General features: G+C 46.7%; 1 protein-coding gene across 9 annotated transcripts in view; it reads left to right on the top strand.

Moving 5' to 3' along the window:
* Slc7a7 (solute carrier family 7 member 7) overlaps positions 1-18,084 on the top strand; it is an 88,184-nt gene that overhangs the window by 33,216 nt on the left and 36,884 nt on the right. Inside the window, exons 1-5 of one of the 9 annotated variants that reach the window (XM_028788435.1) lie at positions 8,069-8,159; positions 9,157-9,338; positions 11,832-11,966; positions 13,125-13,156; positions 16,470-17,016. In XM_028788435.1, coding sequence (XP_028644268.1) covers positions 16,518-17,016 — 499 coding nt within the window. In that variant the 5' untranslated portion in view covers positions 8,069-8,159; positions 9,157-9,338; positions 11,832-11,966; positions 13,125-13,156; positions 16,470-16,517. Of the gene's footprint in view, positions 1-8,068; positions 8,160-8,341; positions 8,493-9,156; positions 9,339-11,831; positions 11,967-13,124; positions 13,157-15,295; positions 15,435-15,587; positions 15,824-15,913; positions 16,271-16,469; positions 17,017-18,084 lie in introns of those variants that run through there. The other 8 variants (XM_028788436.1, XM_028788437.1, XM_028788438.1 and 5 more) reach the window with 8 other exon arrangements.

Raw genomic sequence — 18,084 nt, 5'->3', positions numbered from 1 at the left:
TTACGCTTTTTTTTTTGAGGAAGTTGTACTGGTGTCAATTTTTTATTTTATTTTTTTATATTTTGAGACAGAGTCTCACCATGTAACTATGGTATTCAGTATGTAGACCAGGCAGGCTGGCTTCAAACTCATAGAGCTACATCTGCCTCTGCTCCTGAATGCAGAGATTCTGGCCCTGATTCCAATTTTTCAAGAGCATCCACCACACACATTCTCATGAGTTAAGTATACTTTGAGTGGTCCAAACCTAAAAACTGAGCTCTGAAGTGCTCCAAAATCAAACTCGTTGAATCCAAGCATGATGCTACAATGGAAAGTTACACACCTGAAGTCATGATGGAATTTTAGTCAAGAAAGCAGGTGCACCAAGGGCTGGTAAGGGCAGTGGTGGAGTACTTGCCTAGAATGCTCAGACTGTGGATTCATCTCCAGCATACACAAAAATAACATCCAACATGAAAGAATTTTATGCTTAGAATAAAGGTCCATCCCCAATATACAATATATATTCAAGTGTTCCCAAATCAGGCATTTCTGTATTAAGTGCCCAGGAGCTGGACAGATTTCCAGGTAGGCAGACAGATAAGACCATGACTAGATAATGATGAATTTCCAAGATGTCTGGCTTCTTCCTCTCCTCCTAGCCTGAGTCAAAAGCCTGGCAGCATAAACTAAGGGTCTTGTGGGCTTTTTCTCCCTCCCAGTAGACCTCCTGTTGACGGTGACTCCAGAAATTCAAGGCTGGATCCGTACATGTTACAAAAACGGTTGTGGGGCAACCATCCATCCTACTTTTCTTTAAACTGACCAACCCTAAATTAGGGGAGGAAAACTTCAGAGACTTAAAACCCCAGTCTTGGAGAAAAGACTGGATTTTCAGTTTTCTGAGTCCCCCTTCTTGGCTTTGCAAAGACACTTTTCTCTCTGTGGGTCTGATGCATGTATGTGTTCCTTCACCCCTCAAAAAAGCCTTTCTCCAAATGCTGATTCTGTCTGCTCTGTTTGCTATGTTCGAGATTTCTCCACTGTTTCCTGTCACATTTGAGGTTTTCCTGCCTTTTAATTTTTTAGTTGGCAGTGTAAACAAGATTGACCAAGACCGGTGATGCTGACAATACCAAACATTTCAAATAAAGGATACTCAGCCCATAAGCTAGTGCTGCCTTTCTCCCTACCACCCATTTTGAGATGAGGATCTTGCTAGGTAGCTCAGGATGACCCAGTACCTGCAAGGTAGCCTTGGCTACCCTCAATGTTCCTGCATCAGCCCTTAAAATACTGGGATTACCAGTTTGTACCACTGTATCTGGCTTTATTTATTCTCTTTTGGTATTTATTTCTGCCTTTGAGGAACTCACCTTTCCTTCCTTTTCCCTTTCTATTTCCTCCATCTCTCCTCCCTAACCTTTCCTGCTCCCATTATGAGACAGGGTCTTCTGTAACCAAGCTTGGTTTAGAAACTCTTGAATTCTTGGTTCTTTGTTACAGGATATTTGATTACTACACATAGAAAACCTAATTGTTAACAAAATATAGAAGCTTAGATATTGGTTTGTCAGGTGCAGTTAGGTGTGTCCTGAAGAGATGCAGTTAGGGTTGGCCTCTGCAGCCTCAAATAGATAAGAAGATGCCAAAGAATAGAGAGGTCTACCTATTTTAAGGCAAAATGCTTGGGTGATGTCTTGTGGTCTTTGCTCTATGACTCTAGGTCTAGGTCAAGTCAGTTGGATGGCCTCGAACTGTTGCTCTAACTGTCCTTGAACAGTTGCTCAAACTGTCCTTGAACTCTGTATTTCAAGGTGGCCCAAATAACTAGGAGTAGAGGCCTGGCTTCCATTTAGTGGCTTGGCTCTGAGCCCTCTTACAGTGAAGATGTGAAGACGACCTGGTTCAGCCTGCCGAGGGTGTAGGGAAGGAGCTAGAGACTTCTTTTACTGCAGTTGGACCTTTACTAGCTCTCTCTTTGGGCTTGGAAGAGCCTTAGTTAGGGAAGGAGCTCCAGGTAAGAGAAGGATTCTCTTAGGGCTTGCAGGAACCACAGAGAAGCAGCTGTCAGGGCACAGGTGAAACAGGATTCTAGGGAAGAGAGCTCAGGAGCCCCCTTGGGTTTGGAGGAGCTCAAGAGAAAGGTGAACTAGCTGGGTAGTATGACAAAGATAGATATTTCTAAGGAGCTAGCAGTTTAGTTGTAGGATCAGGCCCATAAATAGATAGCTTGGGAGGCAGAGGCAGGCAGATTTCTGAATTCGAGGCCAGCCTAGTCTACAGAGAGAGTTCCAGGACAGCCAGTACTACACAGAGAAACCCTGTCTCAAACAAACAAAACACACACACACAAAACCCAACAAAAAAAATAAAGTTACTTCCCTGAGCTAGCAGGATTTTACCTCAGTTTCTACCTCCCATGTCTCTATTGATACAAATATTAAATAAATAAATATTACAGTTTTCCTGAAAATATTTCAAGGGTGGTAATGTATGCCAAAATCCTTAATGACAAAACTACATTATGGGGTTGCTGAGCTAGATACAGACGCAGGCTAACAAGAGCAAGGAGAACACGAGTGGTGTGATGGCCTGTCTTCCGAGTGTATCAAGTCTGTCATTTCCTTCTACAAGACTGGGGAGTTTTTACCCTGGAAGTGTTTCGGAGTTGTGCTTTGGAAGAAGGGAAGGGTGGATCCTTTATTTAAGAAATAAAAACTGGGGGCTGGAGAGATGACTTTAAGAGCATTGGCTGCTTTTCCAGAGGTCCTGAGTTCAATGCCCAGCAACCACATGGTGACTCACAACCATCTGAAATGGAATCTGGTGCCCTCTTCTGGCCTGCAGGCATATATGCAGGCAGAACGCTGTGATAACAAAATGATGCAGGATGGGACAGAATGAAGAACAAAAGGAACTTAACTAGATGCCGCAGGTTGCACCCCTCTACCCTCACCCAAAATAAAACAAGGAAAAGCAGGCCTGGAGACTGCATGTGGAAGTAGGGGATGAGTTCCAGACCAGCCTGTGGTATGGAAACCCTGTCTGGAAAATTAAAACTCTATCACAAAGTATATGAAGTGTGCACATAGAGTACTACTATGACATAAAGCCTTTTCCTTTTTTGAGATGGGATCTCAGTAGCCTAGGCTGGCTTAGAGCTCATTGTGTGGTTGGCTTCAATTTTGCAGTGATATCTTAGCTGAACCTCCTCCTGCGTGCTGAGATTACATGTGAGAGCCAGCGTGCCTGACCCCATCTTTTATTAACTTGAGACAAGAGTCTCACTTAAGTTGCTCAAACTGTCCTCGAACTCTGTATCTTAAGGTGGCCTGCCTCATCTCTCATCTTTTTTTTCTTTTGTGGTCGGAGGTCTTGAACATGCTACCCCTCAGCACCACATACTTGTTTTTCTTTTCTAAAGATTTATTTTATGTGTATTGGTGTTTTGCCTATATGTATGTCCATGTACCATGTATATGTCTAGTGCCCATGGAAGCCAGAAGACGGCATGAGATCCCCGGAGACTGGAGTTACAGATCACTGAGAGCCATCACGTAGGTGCTGGGAATCAAACCAGCTCCTACAAGGATGCTTTCAACCACCAGTCATTTCTCCAGATCCTTCTCTACATTTACTTTTCAAAGACATTTCTACTGCTGCTCTTTCGAAGAACCGAGTTTGAATCTCAGAACCCATACAGGCACCTCAGAATTGCCTGTAACTCTTGCTTCAGGGAATCTGACCCATCTAGCCTCTGAGGGCCCCTGTACTCAAATGTAAACACACACACACACACACACACACACACACACACACACACACACACACGGTTAAAATGTACATATGCTTTTCTTACTGAACCTACAAAGGCAATTAGATAGCTTTGGAGCAATCACTGTATAGATTTTCTTGAAGTTTTTAAGACTTTAAGATTGAAACAAATGTGGCCATTGGGGTAGAAGGCCCAGTGACAGAATGTGTATTTGCCATGTGTGAGGCCCTGTTTCATCTCAGCAGTACACACACACACACACACACACACACTCACACATACACACTTGCACAAAGTGATCTTGGAGTTACTTTTTTTTTTTTTACAGGAAGTGTTAAAATAGAGAAAGTAACAGTTTCCAAATGTGCGTAGCTAAGCCTCTGGCTCTAAGGCAGGAGTAGAATTCCATAGTTTTCCACTGAGAGAGCAGGGTGCCCTAAAAGCTGGAAGAACAGGGTGAGACTCAACATTCTGCAGTAACAAGCAAGGTGATAGCCGTGTGCTAGCACCGTTGGTACAGAAGGGAGTCTGATCAGCAGCTCTTCTGTCTCTTGATAGGTCACACAGAATACCATCAGATGGCAAAATCAAAGTGATGGAAGTGTCTTTGGGAGAGTAAAACATGGACAATAAAACATGCAAAGATGGCCATGTGTGCCAGGAGTGGTAGCACCAGCTTTTACTCACAGCTCTCAGGAGGCAGAGGCAGACAGATCTCTGTGAATTTGAGGCCAGCTTGGTTTATGTAGTGAGTTCCAGGCCAGCCCAGGTTGCACAGTGATATCCTGTCAAACAAAACAATAAAAGTCATTCAACAGAATAAGAGCTGGAGGATTTGGGGGAGGGGGACAGGACAGGAAATTGGATGAGAACTATAAAATCTGGGAAGAGAAAGGCAAGTCCAGCTTTTGACATGGTTAATTTAGTGTAGCAGAGGTGCAAGCTATGGGTTATAAATAGACTGCAGCTTGGTGATGGTGGCTCACGGAGAGGCAGAGGTAGGTAGATCTCTGAGTTTGAAGCCAACCTGTTCTACAAAGTTCTAGTACAGTTCTCTAAGTACCAGGGTTACTTAGAGAAACCTGACTTGAAAAAAAAACAATAAATAAGTAAACAAACAAATAGACTGCTGGCATTGCCACTATTCTTTATAAAATGTTTATTTTTATCAATATGTGTGTATCTGAGTGTGTGTATGTGCACCATGTGTGGGCAGGAGCCCTTGGAGGTCAAAAGAGGTCATCAGAGCCCCTGGAACTGGAGTAACAGGTGGTTTTGAGCTGCCACGTGAGTGCTAGGAATTGAACCTGGGTCTTCTGCAAGAGCAGTGAGTTTTCTTAACTGCTGAGCCATCTCTCTAGTCCACCAGCTTTTGAACTTTATGGAACAGTTGAGTCTGACATCTGCACAGCCTTCTTGAGTGACTTATCCAGCCTTGTCACACAGGAAAGTGGCTCTGTCTTGTCGCACTGAATATGTTCTGTACTTCATCTGAGAACAAGGGAACCAAGAGCTATGGAAAATTGAGTTTGAGATTCCTGTGTTTTGTTTCCTAGACTTCTTTGCCTTTCATGGCCATTAGGTTCCATATATAAAACATACAGCTTTAGCATTTTGTTACACACTCACATCCCCCACCCCCAATGTTACCCCAATACATATAGCCACCCAGGCACTCAGAAGGTACAGATAAGAACCTGGGAGACATCTTTGTTTGGCTCAGCATTGTTGATAGGCCAGATGCTGCACATGAACTCATGGCCTTGACCATGAATCCTGGACTAACTGCGAGAGACGGCTTTGTAACCAAATCTTTCCCCGCAGTGCTCAGAGTACAAAAGCTCATCATCAATGACAATATTGATCATGGTGGTGGTGGTGGTGAAGGGTGAGGACAAGGGTCAGCTATCTCTCCAGATCCCCCAGTTTTGAGACAGTTATGTAGGGTAGGCTGACCTTGAACTTACAGATGTCCTCTTACTTCAGCCTCCAGAGTGCTTACAAGCTAGTGCCATCATGGCTACTTATTCTTTTCTTTTTCTTTTTTTTTTTTTTTTTTTCCGAGACAGGGTTTCTCTGTGTAGCTCTGGCTGTCCTGGAACTCACTCTGTAGACCAGGCTGGCCTCGAATTCAGAAATCCACCTGCCTCTGCCTCCCAAGTGCTGGGATTAAAGGCGTACGCCACCACCGCCCGGCTATGGCTACTTATTCTTAAACTGTCTGTTGACTATATATATTATTCTTTTTCAGAGCTATCAAATTTCTGCTAAATTAGTAGTAGATCAATTTTACTAAATGACCCAGCTTCAAGATAAGTCAGCTATGACCCTGAAGATACATTCTGTCTTGCCTACCCATTGGGATCTTTGCCTCCTAGGTGCTGGGATTAAAGGCATGTGCCACCTGGAACATATGTTTTTGTTATTTATTTTAAAAATCTACTATGTGTGTGTTCATGTGCCTGAGTGCATGTATGTGTGCCATTTTCATGCATGAGCCCTGGACATTAGAAGAAGGTATTGGATCCTCTGGAATTGGAGTTATAGGTGGTTGTGAGCCAGCATGTCAGTGCTAGGAAATGAACCTTGGTCCTCTGCAAGAGCAGTAAACTCTCTAAATAGCTGAGCCATCTTTTTAGCCCCAACTGTGACATCTCTTAAACAGTGTGTGCCTTTTCACCTGGCTTGTCTTAAAGGTGGGTAGGCAATGTTAGTTTTTAAAAAATAGCCAAAGGCAGGCATGGAGGCCCACACCTTTGATCCCAGCACTTAGGAGACAAAAGGAAGAGTGGATCATTGTCACCTTGAGGCCAGACTGGTCTACAATGAGGATTTACAAAGTGAGATCCCACTCTTCCCCCCAAAAGCCAAGGCTGGATTATGCAAGAAAAATGATTTACAAACCTCTGTTCAGCAGGAACCTCCACAAAGCACATCTATACGCTTTTGTATCCTATTTACTGAGACAGAACTACTTGAAAAGTAGTTCAGGCTGGTCTCCAGTACAGGATTCTCCTGTCTCAGCCTCACAAGTACTAGCATTCTAGGCCTTCCGCATCTGCTCTGATCCAGATTCTTTAAAAAGTAAATCTATGCGGACCAGTGAGATGGTTTAGTAGATAAAAATACTCCTGTGTAAACCTGAAAGCCCAAGTTCAATCCCCTGAACCTACTGAAAGTTCCCTCTGATCTCCACACTCTCTGTGGTATGCATGCACTTGCATTTACACACACACCATCATCATCACATACATGCACACATACATGTGTACAAGTATCAGTGAATAAAACGTTTTAAGCAATCATATAGCTGGGAAGATGGGTCAGTGGGTAAAGGTGTTTGCTAAACAGACATGAAGACCCAAGTTCGAGTCTCTAGAAGCTACCTCAACAATAAAGATTGGTTGCTAGGCGGTGGTGGCACACGCCTTTAATCCCAGCACTTGGGAGGCAGAGGCAGGCAGATTCCTGAGTTCGAGGCCAGCCTGGTCTACAGAGTGAATTTCAGGACAGCCAGAACTACACAGAGAAACCCTGTCTCGAAAAACCAAAACCAACCAAACAAACAAAAAACAAAAAACCATTAAAGATTGGCTCACTGAGAAACAGGCAAGTCCCAGAAGCTTGCTGGGCTGATAGCCTTACTAAAACGGTGAGCTTCAGGCCCAGTGAGAAGCTCTCAAGGGAATAAGAAGAGTAGTAAAAGAAGACACCTAAGGTACACCTTTGACTGTCTGGAACTCATGCACGCTGGGCAAGCACTCCTAAAGAGCCATTATCACTCTGGTCCTTCAAAGACCTTTTCTTCTTTTTCTTTTCTGAGAATGGATGGCCTTCAACTTGCTGTGTAGCCAAAGACGACTTTGAACTTCTAATCCTCATGTCTTCACCTCCTAAGTGCTGGAATTACAAGCATGTGCCACCTTGTCAAGTTCAGAGCTCCCATATGTCTCTGCTTGGGTTTGATGAAAGGTTCACTGGGAAAGTTCAGTCTTCAGGTCACCCTTGCAGCCGCTATTTTTGGTTAAGTGCTGCCTCCTGGCGACTACTCAGGACACCTTCGGGGCACCGTGGCCACTTTCTTTAATTTGGGACCTAGAAGCTGATGCAACAGCTCCCCCGAGGGGGCGGAGAGTCAGAACTTGGAGGCAGGCAGAGATAAAGTCCGGGAGACCCCTCCCCCCCAGCTGCAAGCAGCCACCACCCCTGTCCCCCGCTGCCCCCGGGGCTTACCGGCCTGGGTTCCTCCCGAGCTTCAGCCAGCTCTTCGGTTGCAGGCAGGGACTGTCTAGGGTTGGAATGTTTGGTCAGACCGCCGTCTGGCTGACAGCTCGGGCTGGATTGGGAGGGAGGGAAGAGGAAGCTGAGTGTGCCTGGGGCAGAGGACTCGTCTCTAAGGGTATCCGCAGTCATTTTCATTCCCGGGGGGACTCATCGTGCAGGCGCCGGGCCGGGCTGGGGGTCGTCTTGCAGGGTCTCTGGTTCTCAGACCTTTGCTTCCTTCGCGGTCATTCACCACAGTTCCTTATTCTTGAGCTTCTTAGATAAAAGGGAAGAGCCCAGCCCTGGTCGGCGCCTGCCCATTCGAGGGCAAGCCGGGTGATTGTGGCTAGGTCGGGTCTTGAGCGGCCGATATTTTAGCGCTGCAGATCAAGAGAAAGACCCAACAAAAAAGAGAGGTGCAGGACGGGGCCCCAAGAGTAGCTGGGAAGGAAGCGTGGGAGAGGCAAAGGTGAGCCTGCTGGTGGAGGGGGATGGGCCGCATCTAAATGAGGATCTCCAGGAAAGAACGTTAGATGTGGGCCTTTTGGTTTTTCCATTAGCTAAACAAAAGTCAGTTTAATTTCTGGTGTACATGTATGTTGAGTCCGGTGTATGAGCGTGTGTGTGTCTGTCTGTGTCTGTGTGTCTGTGAGGCAGGGGCGGTGCTTGTGCCTGTGGACACCTGGCATCAGAGAATGCAAAGGTATATTCCCTTGAGACAAGGTCTGAGTCAGCAGTCTTCCTGTCTCCACTCATAGTAGCTTTATTTATTTATTTATTTATTTATTTATTTATTTATTTATTTATTTTGTTTGTTTTTCGAGACAGGGTTTCTCTTTATAGCCCGGGCTGTCCTGGAACTCACTCTGTAGACCAGGCTGGCCTCGAACTCAGAAATCCGCCTGTCTCTGCCTCCCAAGTGCTGGGATTAAAGGCATGTGCCACCACTGCCCGGCTCATAGTAGCTTTTTACCGGGGAGCTGGGATTAGAACTCAGGTCTTACTGTTTGGGCAGCCATCAATCTTAGCTACTTAGCCATTTCACCCATGGAACCATCTCTCCTGTCCTCCCCGCACTCTTCCCTCCTTTCACTTTTCCTTCATCTTCTCTATCCTTTCTTTTTTGGAAACAGGTTCTTTGCAGTCTAGACTAACCTAAGACTCATTATGTATTGAGACTGGCCTTGAACTCCAGATCTTTCTGCCTCCACATCCCAAATGCCGAGTTTGAATGACCATGCCTCACCCCAACCTTCACTTGCTTCCACCTGCACTGACTGTTAAGAGATGGAACCCAGGCTCCTGTGATTGCTAGGTAAGTGCTCTGCCACCAGGCCCGGAAAGTCAAGTTCACACTGTTTTAGGCCTGTCAGTAAAAATGAAAACCACAGACTTTCCCTTAAATGTATCAAAATGGGAGACATTACTTATCTGTGAATTCTCCTTACTCTAAGTAACCTAGGGGTAGTGAATGGGTTGGTTCTGATGCTAAGGGTAGTAACACTGGGTGGCCTGGAGGACAAATTCAAGGACCCACCCAGGAGGCCAGCCAGCTGGGGAAATCTGAGAGAGACAGTAGAGACAGTATTGTTCTCTCTCTCTCTCTCTCTCTCTCTCTCTCTCTCTCTCTCTCTCTCCTTCTCTCCCTCCCTCCCTCTCTCACTCTCCCTCCCTTCCTCCTTCCCTTTATTTCTTTTACATGTATTGGTGGTTTGTGTGAGGTTCCCCCACCTTCTTAGGGTACAATGGGAGAACAGAGCTCTTATGATGCTTATCTGCTCTTGGCTGAGATGATGACAAACAAATAGTACCAGGAATGAAAAATGTCACAGAGAAGAATGTTCTCAGCAAGGAGAATAGTCAAACAGTCAAACAGACACTGCAAAAGCTCTGTGGTGGGAGTGAGGTTGTGTGGTCCCAGCAAGAGGCCGCCTCTGTGAGGGAAAGCAGGTCCAGCTCTGTCTCTCTTCCTGTGAACCTCCCTCACTGACAACCTGGGCTTGTCCCCAGAGTAAGATTAAAGGGCAGGTCAACCAGGAAGTGGCCTGGGATCTAAAAGAGCATCACATTTCCTTGGAATACTTCTGATTTGGTGCCAGTGAATTCTGATCTCTGCCTTTTGGTAACATAAAACTCGGCTCCCTGTCTAGTGATACAGTTACAATTCTTTTTAAGGTTTACTTTATTATTTTTATGTGTGTCTACATGCTATGCGTGAGTACTGCACTTGACTGCCAGAGCCTGTAGGGGCCAGAAGAGGGTGTCAGATGACCTGGAGATCCAGGCAGCCGGGAGCTGCCTGATGAGACCGAGGTGGCTGTAGAATAGCAGTACATGCCATCTCTCCAGTCCCCAGTCAGAATTCTGGAGTCCTTATCTGGACCAGATCTGGAGTAATTTACAGAACAGATGGCTGCCCAAAGGCAGCAGTCACACCTGGATTGTGCAAATACTTCTTGTGCTGTGAAGTGCCACTCCCCTGGAGAGAGATTTGTATTTTCAGTGGTTTAATATGCCTGCAAGAGGTATCTTCTGAAAATTATATTTCTGATTCTAAATATAAAGAGGCTCATCTAGTTTAAAGTATAGCATTTTTAAATTTTGTTTATTTTTTATTTTTCTATGTTCCTTGGTGTTTTGCCTGCATGTGTGTCTGTGTGAGGGTGTCAGATCCCCTGACACATGAGTTACAGGCAGTTGTGAGCTGCTGTGTGGGTGCCGGGCATTGAATCTAGGTCCTCTGAAAGAGCAGCCAGTGTTCTTAACTTCTGAGACATCTCTCCAGCGCCTTAAACATTTTTAATTAGGGCGCGCGTGTGTGTGTGTGTGTGTGTGTGTGTGTGTGTGTGTGTGTATCCACAGTGTATGTGTGGAAGCCAGAGGACAGCTGTGCTTTTTTTTTTTCTGAGACAAACTTTCTCTATGTGTCCCTGTCTGTCCTTGAACTCACTATGTAGGCCAGTCTGGTTCAAACTCACAGGAGCTCACAGAGATCTGCCTATGCTGGGAATAGAGGGTTACACCTTGCACCACCATGTGTGGCCATAGGACAACTTTTGGGAGTTGCTTTTTTCCCTTTCCTTGTGGGTTCCAGGGCTTAGATGAGCTTGTCAGGTTTTGAAGGCAAGCAGTTTTGCCTGCAGAAACATCTCCCCAGTCCTCTCCTCGTTTCCAGTCCAGGGTTACATTTTCTCCATTTCTGCAAAGTAAACATTTAACAGATATTTAAGTAACGGTGGTTTGAAAGGCTGCCAACTTTAGGAATGTGCCCAGGGTGGCACAGGCCTAGTTGGTTTTTACCTAGTAACTCAGACCCATCGTTGACAACTCCTCAGCCAATTAGAGATCTGAGCTGATATCTGGGTACAAACTTGTCTGTACCCACAGGTGGCCTTCATTGGTATGCATTGGCCTCCTAGGTTTGTTTTAGAGGCTGAAATGGCACACACTCTTGATATAGGACTGCAGAGTTTCACTGGCCTCATGGTGAGATCTTGAGATCAAAGGCAGTAAGCACAGAAGGCAGGACTGGAGAGTTAGGACACAGGGTGGAGGAGAGGCAGAGAGGGGCTCAGGAGGGCACTTTCCTTTGCAAGTACACTTAAGTATTCAACAAGCTAGGGCAACAAGGAAAGCTACGGGCTGAGGTGAGGAGGAGGAGCCCAACGGAGAAGATGCCTGGGTGCCAGCGGGCTCTGAGGTCCTCCCTGTCTGACCAGGCAGTCTCAGCTCCAGCTCGTCCTCTGGCCCCTCCCCACCGCCGGCCAGAGTCACACATGTGTTTTCCTGTTTTCCATTTTGGTTCCAGGCACCCTCTGCCTTTTCTGCTCCTCCGTGTCAACAGCTGCTGAAGTCATACCCCCGATTCTCCTAACTACCACCCCTCACCCCAGTGTGCTGCTAGCCCCCTCCTCACTGCACTTGCCCAGAGGTCTCCAGACAGGTAAGAGGTGGGGAAGCGAGGAAAGTGGATGTGTAGGGAAAAAAGGGGGAGGATGGAGTACCTGAAAATTGGCCAAAGAGAGAGGAAGAACCTTATTTCTTGGCCCCCTAGCCCTGGCACTGTCTAGGTAGAGCTCTCTGTCTGGAGACTTCAGCTTTAGTTAATGGAAGCTCTGGTCAGAGCAGTAAACAGTTTCTTTTTTAATTTACTTTTTTTTTTTTAAGGGACGGTTTTAGCTATAGTGGAATAATAGAAAAACAAATGGAGAACCAGAGAGGGAGGGGCTGAGCAGCTATGGAGGCTTGATGAGGAATCCAACTACACTAGCATGTATCTGTTTTGTTTCTGTTGTTAAGGGAGGCAACACAGATCAGCTGAAGAGCGGAGGGCAAGCCCTGGGGTCTCAGGGAGAAAGTGTGTTCTCACAATCTAGACTCTGAACTGTGTGTGGGTTCCTGGAGGAAGGGCGTGTTTGGTGTTTCTGTTGAAGCATGCAGCATGGTAGTTCAGCACTGGCTGGCCGCTCTGTCAAATATTCCACGCCTGGGCTTCTGCCACCTGCTCCCTGGAAGCCCTGGATTGAAAACTTCTTTAGACTATAGAATAAGTGTATTTTTTTTCTTCTGGAATACCCATGATGTCCTTAGAGATGAGCACAGCAAAAGAAAGGGAAAATGACAAGCAGTCTGTCAGCTTCTGTAAAATCTGCTCTGGCTGAGTTCCTCCAGGAGATCCTCGGGGACTCGACTTTCCCAGGCTGTCTGTGGTGGAAGCGCTACAGTGAGAGCCAGAAGTGATGTCTTCTTGCCTTTAGTGCTAGGCAGTGGTTGAGGCAAGAGGGGACATCTCCATGAATGGCAGTCTGTAGAGGGGACATCTCCATGAATGGCAGTCTGTAGAGGGGACATCTCCATGAATGGCAGCCTACTGTGCCTGATTGCAGAGGGCTTACTGGCAGTTGGGAAGAGGATTCCATTTGTTGTACTTCCTGGTGAGACCACTAGGGCATGCTGTTTGCTGGGGTGTGGGTTCCATCCATCCTTAAATTCCTTAAGGATCCCACTGGTTTTTATTGTTGTTGTATGTATGTTTGTTTGTTTTTTTGCCAGCCGTGAGCTTAGCCTCATGGCTCCTCACATCCTTCTTTCTTCTTTCCAGGGATTCACATCTGAGTCTGTACTCCATTGATGGCAAGTGCATTTTCATCCTGAAAGGGCAGGCGTCTTGATGTGTGCTTCTGTGTCTTCAATGGAAGTCACAGCACTCTGGGTAGACATTGTCACCTCTCATCCTCACCCAAAATGACAATGGAGGTGCAGCTGGAAGGCAGTGACAGCGCTTCTGCCCTTGCTGTCCCCTAAAGACAGCAGATTGCTTTCCTTTTTTTTTTTTTTTTGGTTTTTTCGAGACAGGTTTTCTCTGTGTAGTCCTGGCTGTCCTGGAACTCACTTTGCAGATTGCTTTCCAATCTAATCTTACTCCGCTCTAGGTAACTCATTAGGGAGCCACCTGGAGTGGTTTCCTGTCTAAAGGGACGGTCAAGTGACCAGAGACAATGGAGGGCCAGAGAGCTGGAAGCTGAGGAGACAGCTTATCTCTGTGATCTTCGATGCCTGCCTCCTCCACTGTGGCACCCTGCAGAGTGTGTAGTACCTGCTTCATAGCTGCATATATTCTAGTGAGCTTCTGCACTGAAATGCACAGTGGTGTGTCTGGCCTTGACGAGAACTCAGGCAGTGTTAGCACTACCATCATGGACGCGTTTCAGGGGATGCTGAGAGAACAGGACAGTGTCTTCAAGATGGATTTCAGATGTATGTAGGGCTATCTTGTGAGAAACAATCTTTTTTTTTTTTAAAGATTTATTTATTTATTTTATGTATGAGTACACTATAGCTGTCTTCATGCACACCAGAAGAGGGCATCGGATCCCATTACAGATGGTTGTGAGCCACCATGTGGTTGCTGGGATTTGAACTCAGGACCTCTGGAAGAGCAGTCAATATTCTTAACCACTGAGCCATCTCACCAGCCCGAGAAACAATCTTTAAATTTTTTTAAAATTCATTTTTATGTGTGTAGGTAGGTGTTTTGCCTGCATGTGTGTTTGTGTAACATGTGTGTATTATTAGTTGCTATGGAGTCCAGAAGAGGGCATCAAGTCTCCTGAAACTGGAGCTGTGAGCTGCCATGTGGGTGCTGGGTATGGAGCCCCGGTCTTCTCAAGAACAGACAGTACTCTTTCTTAACTGCTGAGCCATCTCTCTGTGCTCAAGCATGGTCTTTGGGAGGCCTAAGCCCATCATTCCATCTTTGTTTAGCTAAAAAATGTGAGGGGCCTGAGTGGGAAGGTGAGCGATTAACTGTCTCAGTATATTTCTGTAGAATAACCAAAGAGGGGAAGAAAGGGTAGAAGAAGGGACAGACAGCTGGGCTTCAGAACAGGTAGACTGTCGAAAAAGGCTCAGTAATCAGACTTAAAGTAGATTATAAAGGTAGAATACACCATGATTTTCAAATTGTAGAACCTTTTCTGTTTATTCTGGGCCTGTCTAGCATAGCTCAGTGAAACCTTATTTCCACACTATTTTTTGCATGGTCATAGGTAAGCACTCTATCATTAAAGCTATACTCCAGCTTTCCATGTGTGTGTGTGTGTGTGTGTGTGTGTGTGTGTATTTTATTATTATTTTAGTTTTTTGAGACAGAGTTCCCCAGTATAGCCCTTGCTGCCATAGAACCCACTCTGCAGACCGGGCTGGCCTTGAATTCAGAAAGTTGCCTCCCTCTGCCTTCTGAGTTTAGAGGCAGCCACCCCTCTCTCTGCATGAGGAAGTATACAGAGCTCTCGCTTAGAGAACCAGACAAAGTGTCTGAACCACTCTTGTACTTCCTCCAATCTCAGCCTGTGAACAATGTGTCCCATTCTATAACCTTCCTGCCTTTCTTGTTTCGGGTGAGAGAGAAGTGAGGTTTGGGTGGGACGTGGAGGACACATGGGCAGAGTTCTGTGCCACCAGTGCTCTGTCCTTGGTAATTTGTTATATTCTCCAGGGTTTCAGAGAGCACACCCAGTTAGCTGTAGATTCCTCTGGGCCTCCTGTCCTGCCTGGGGCAGAGCTGACAAAGGAGATTCCTGACCGAGCACCTTCTTATCACAGAAAGTGCTGAGCGAAGAGCTCCTAGCTGCCCCTTTCGCAGATGTGAAAGGCCCGTGAACCTTGGACCCAGAGGGTTGCTTAACGCTCCTCTCCCTTTTCCTCACCCCTTCCTTTTCTAGCTCCCTCACCTCCTCCTCCCTTCTTGACCTGACTTAAATCCGGTAGGCATTTGTCTGGGTTTCCCTTTTACTGCTGGAGGAAGGAGGAGCTGTTAGACCACTGTTCTTGGAGGGTGTGTGTGCCTCTTTGTCTCAGAGACTGCGGCTGGCCATTGCTGTGGGAACCTCCTTATATCCAGAGCCAGGGAGTGAGTGTGCCCCACCCTGTCCCCTTGCTAAACGCTCTGCTGTTCTCTGTCTGTCCAGTCACTTCCTCAAGCTCCAGAGCCGCTGGCTGTAGTGTTTCGCCATTTGTCTGATTAAGCGTTCCTATTTTGTGCAGCTGTGCAGCTGTCTCTAGCACTGTATCTCAGGGCATCTGGTGCCTGGCTATAGCTCTTTCCTTTCCTTGGCTTGCTCTGGTATGTCTCCAGCAGTTCTGTGGTGGGTGGGCAGCCACCACCCACTGCCTCCAAGTCATCTCTGAGTTCTGCTGTGTATTTGGGCCATCCTTCTGAAAGATCATTCCTACTTTTTGGCTGGTGTGGATGTGAGAGATTTGGCGGCAGGAGGCCTGGGATGCTAGAGGCTGGGACAGGTATCTGGAAAAGGAAAAGCAGTACAAAGAGAATCACCCATCTTTTTTTTTTTTTTTTTTTCAGGATGGGTGGGGCTGCTTGGGCTTTGCCAACGTCTAAGATGCCAGCTGACCATTTGCTAATGGATATTCCCGAGCAAGGAGGTGGCTGTGTATCCGTAGCAGGAGCACTTTAAAAGCTTCAGGCTAGCACACAGACTCCTTAGGGGAAAGAGCAGCAAATTAACAAAAAGAGGATCTGGCAAATCAGTTGGTTTCAGGGCTGGTTCCTCATGCAGGCATCTCAGGCTAGGGACATTTGAAACTGAAATCAGAGGGAAGAGAGACTTTTGGGTAGGGGGTGTTGCGGGGCTGGGGTGGTGGGGAGGCAGAAAAATGTTTTACCAAACTGCCTCACGCCTGTCCAGTGGCATAATAGGCTAAAGGTTTAGTTGTCTGATAGATAAGGTATGCTACATCCTAAGGATGAGACAGACTGGTGCTTTTCTGGGGGGAAAGCCACGTCCGGGGTTATTTTGACAAGCCTTGGGGGGAAAGGTTGCCGGGGAGACAGAAGTGAGGAAGGATTGGTGGGTGCTGACCGTCTTGGGCCCTGTGGAGTGGGAGGAAGAGATTCTGTACCAACACAGCCTTCTTTCTTCCTTAGAGGGCAATGCAAGCAAGCTGGTGAAGGCTTTCTTTCCTTCGCTCCGCCATGGTCAACGGCACCAAGTATGAAGTGGCTGCTCAGCATGAGGCAGATGGCTCTGCTCTGGGGGATGGGGCCAGCCCAGTGGCTGAGCAGGTAAAACTGAAGAAGGAGATCTCGCTGCTTAATGGCGTGTGCCTGATAGTGGGGAACATGATCGGCTCCGGCATCTTTGTCTCCCCCAAGGGTGTACTCATGTACAGTGCCTCTTTTGGCCTCTCACTGGTCATCTGGGCTGTTGGGGGCATTTTCTCCGTCTTTGGGGCCCTTTGTTATGCTGAACTGGGTACCACCATTAAGAAATCTGGGGCCAGCTATGCTTATATCCTGGAGGCCTTCGGGGGATTTCTTGCCTTCATCCGCCTCTGGACTTCTCTGCTCATCATTGAACCCACCAGCCAGGCCGTCATTGCCATCACCTTTGCCAACTACATGGTGCAGCCTCTCTTCCCGAGCTGTGGTGCTCCCTATGCTGCTGGCCGCCTGCTGGCCGCTGCCTGCATCTGTAAGTAGAGATGGGGCAAGATTGGTGATTGGAGGACTGGGCAGAAGCGTGGGTGGGTGTGGAGTGGGTGGGTGTGAGTCCAGTCAAGGAGAAGGAATTGGGAAATGAATGCCTATGACAGCTTTTTTAATTGTAAAAATTAATGTACACTGCGGGAATATAGCTTAATACACCCTCAAGTGGAGGCTCTGGGTTCAACAGCCAGTGTTACCTCTAAAAAGTTTTGTGTGAAAATTCAATTCAACTTAGTTTAAGGTTTAGTGAGGTAGCCAGTTAGAGTGCTTGCCTGGCATGCATGAGGACATGCTTTGATCCCCCAGAACTGCAGAAACTGTGTGTACTAGTCCCTGTAACTCCAGCATCTGGGAGATGGCAGTCTCTTGAGGGCCAGGTGTTTAAGGCCATTTCTTTCTTAGCAAGTTCGAGGACAGTCTTGCATAGAAGAGATCCTGTCTTGAAAAACAAGCAAACAGGTGGATGTGATGGAGCACGCCTTTAATTCCGGAAGGCAGCTAGATGGGTCTCTGGGGCCAGCCTGGTCTACATAGTGAAACCATGTCACAGACAGACAGACAAACAAACAAACAAACAATTCATTTAATATAGTGTTTAAAAATAAAGGTAGATGGGCCGGGCGGCGGTGGTGGCGCACACCTTTAATCCCAGCACTTGGGAGGCAGAGGCAGGTGGATTTCTGAGTTCGAGGCCAGCCTGGTCTACAGAGTGAGTTCCAGGACAGCCAGGACTACATAGAGAAACCCTATCTTGAAAAACCAAAAAAAAAAAAAAAAAGGTAGAGCCAGGGGGTAGTGGTGTGTGCCTTTAGGCCCAGTACTCAGGAGGCAGAGGCCTGTGGGTTTCTTTGAATTTGAGGCCAGCCTGGTCTACAGTTCCAGGATAGTCAGGACTACACAAAGAAAACTTGCCTTGAATCTCTCCACCTGCTGCAAAAGGAAGAAAGCATCTCACCTCATGTTCCCTAATGCTGGTTGTCTATAGCAATTGGCATGTTTTTCCTAATTGTCCTTCAAGGATAGTTTTTTTTTTTTTTTTTTTTTTTTTTTTTTT

The sequence above is a fragment of the Grammomys surdaster genome, unplaced genomic scaffold, assembly GCF_004785775.1.
Source record: "Grammomys surdaster isolate TR1022 unplaced genomic scaffold, NIH_TR_1.0 125750, whole genome shotgun sequence".
NCBI lineage: Eukaryota > Metazoa > Chordata > Mammalia > Rodentia > Muridae > Grammomys > Grammomys surdaster.
Note: the sequence above shows the minus strand (reverse complement) of the source record. Positions and strands in the feature narration are given on the sequence as shown.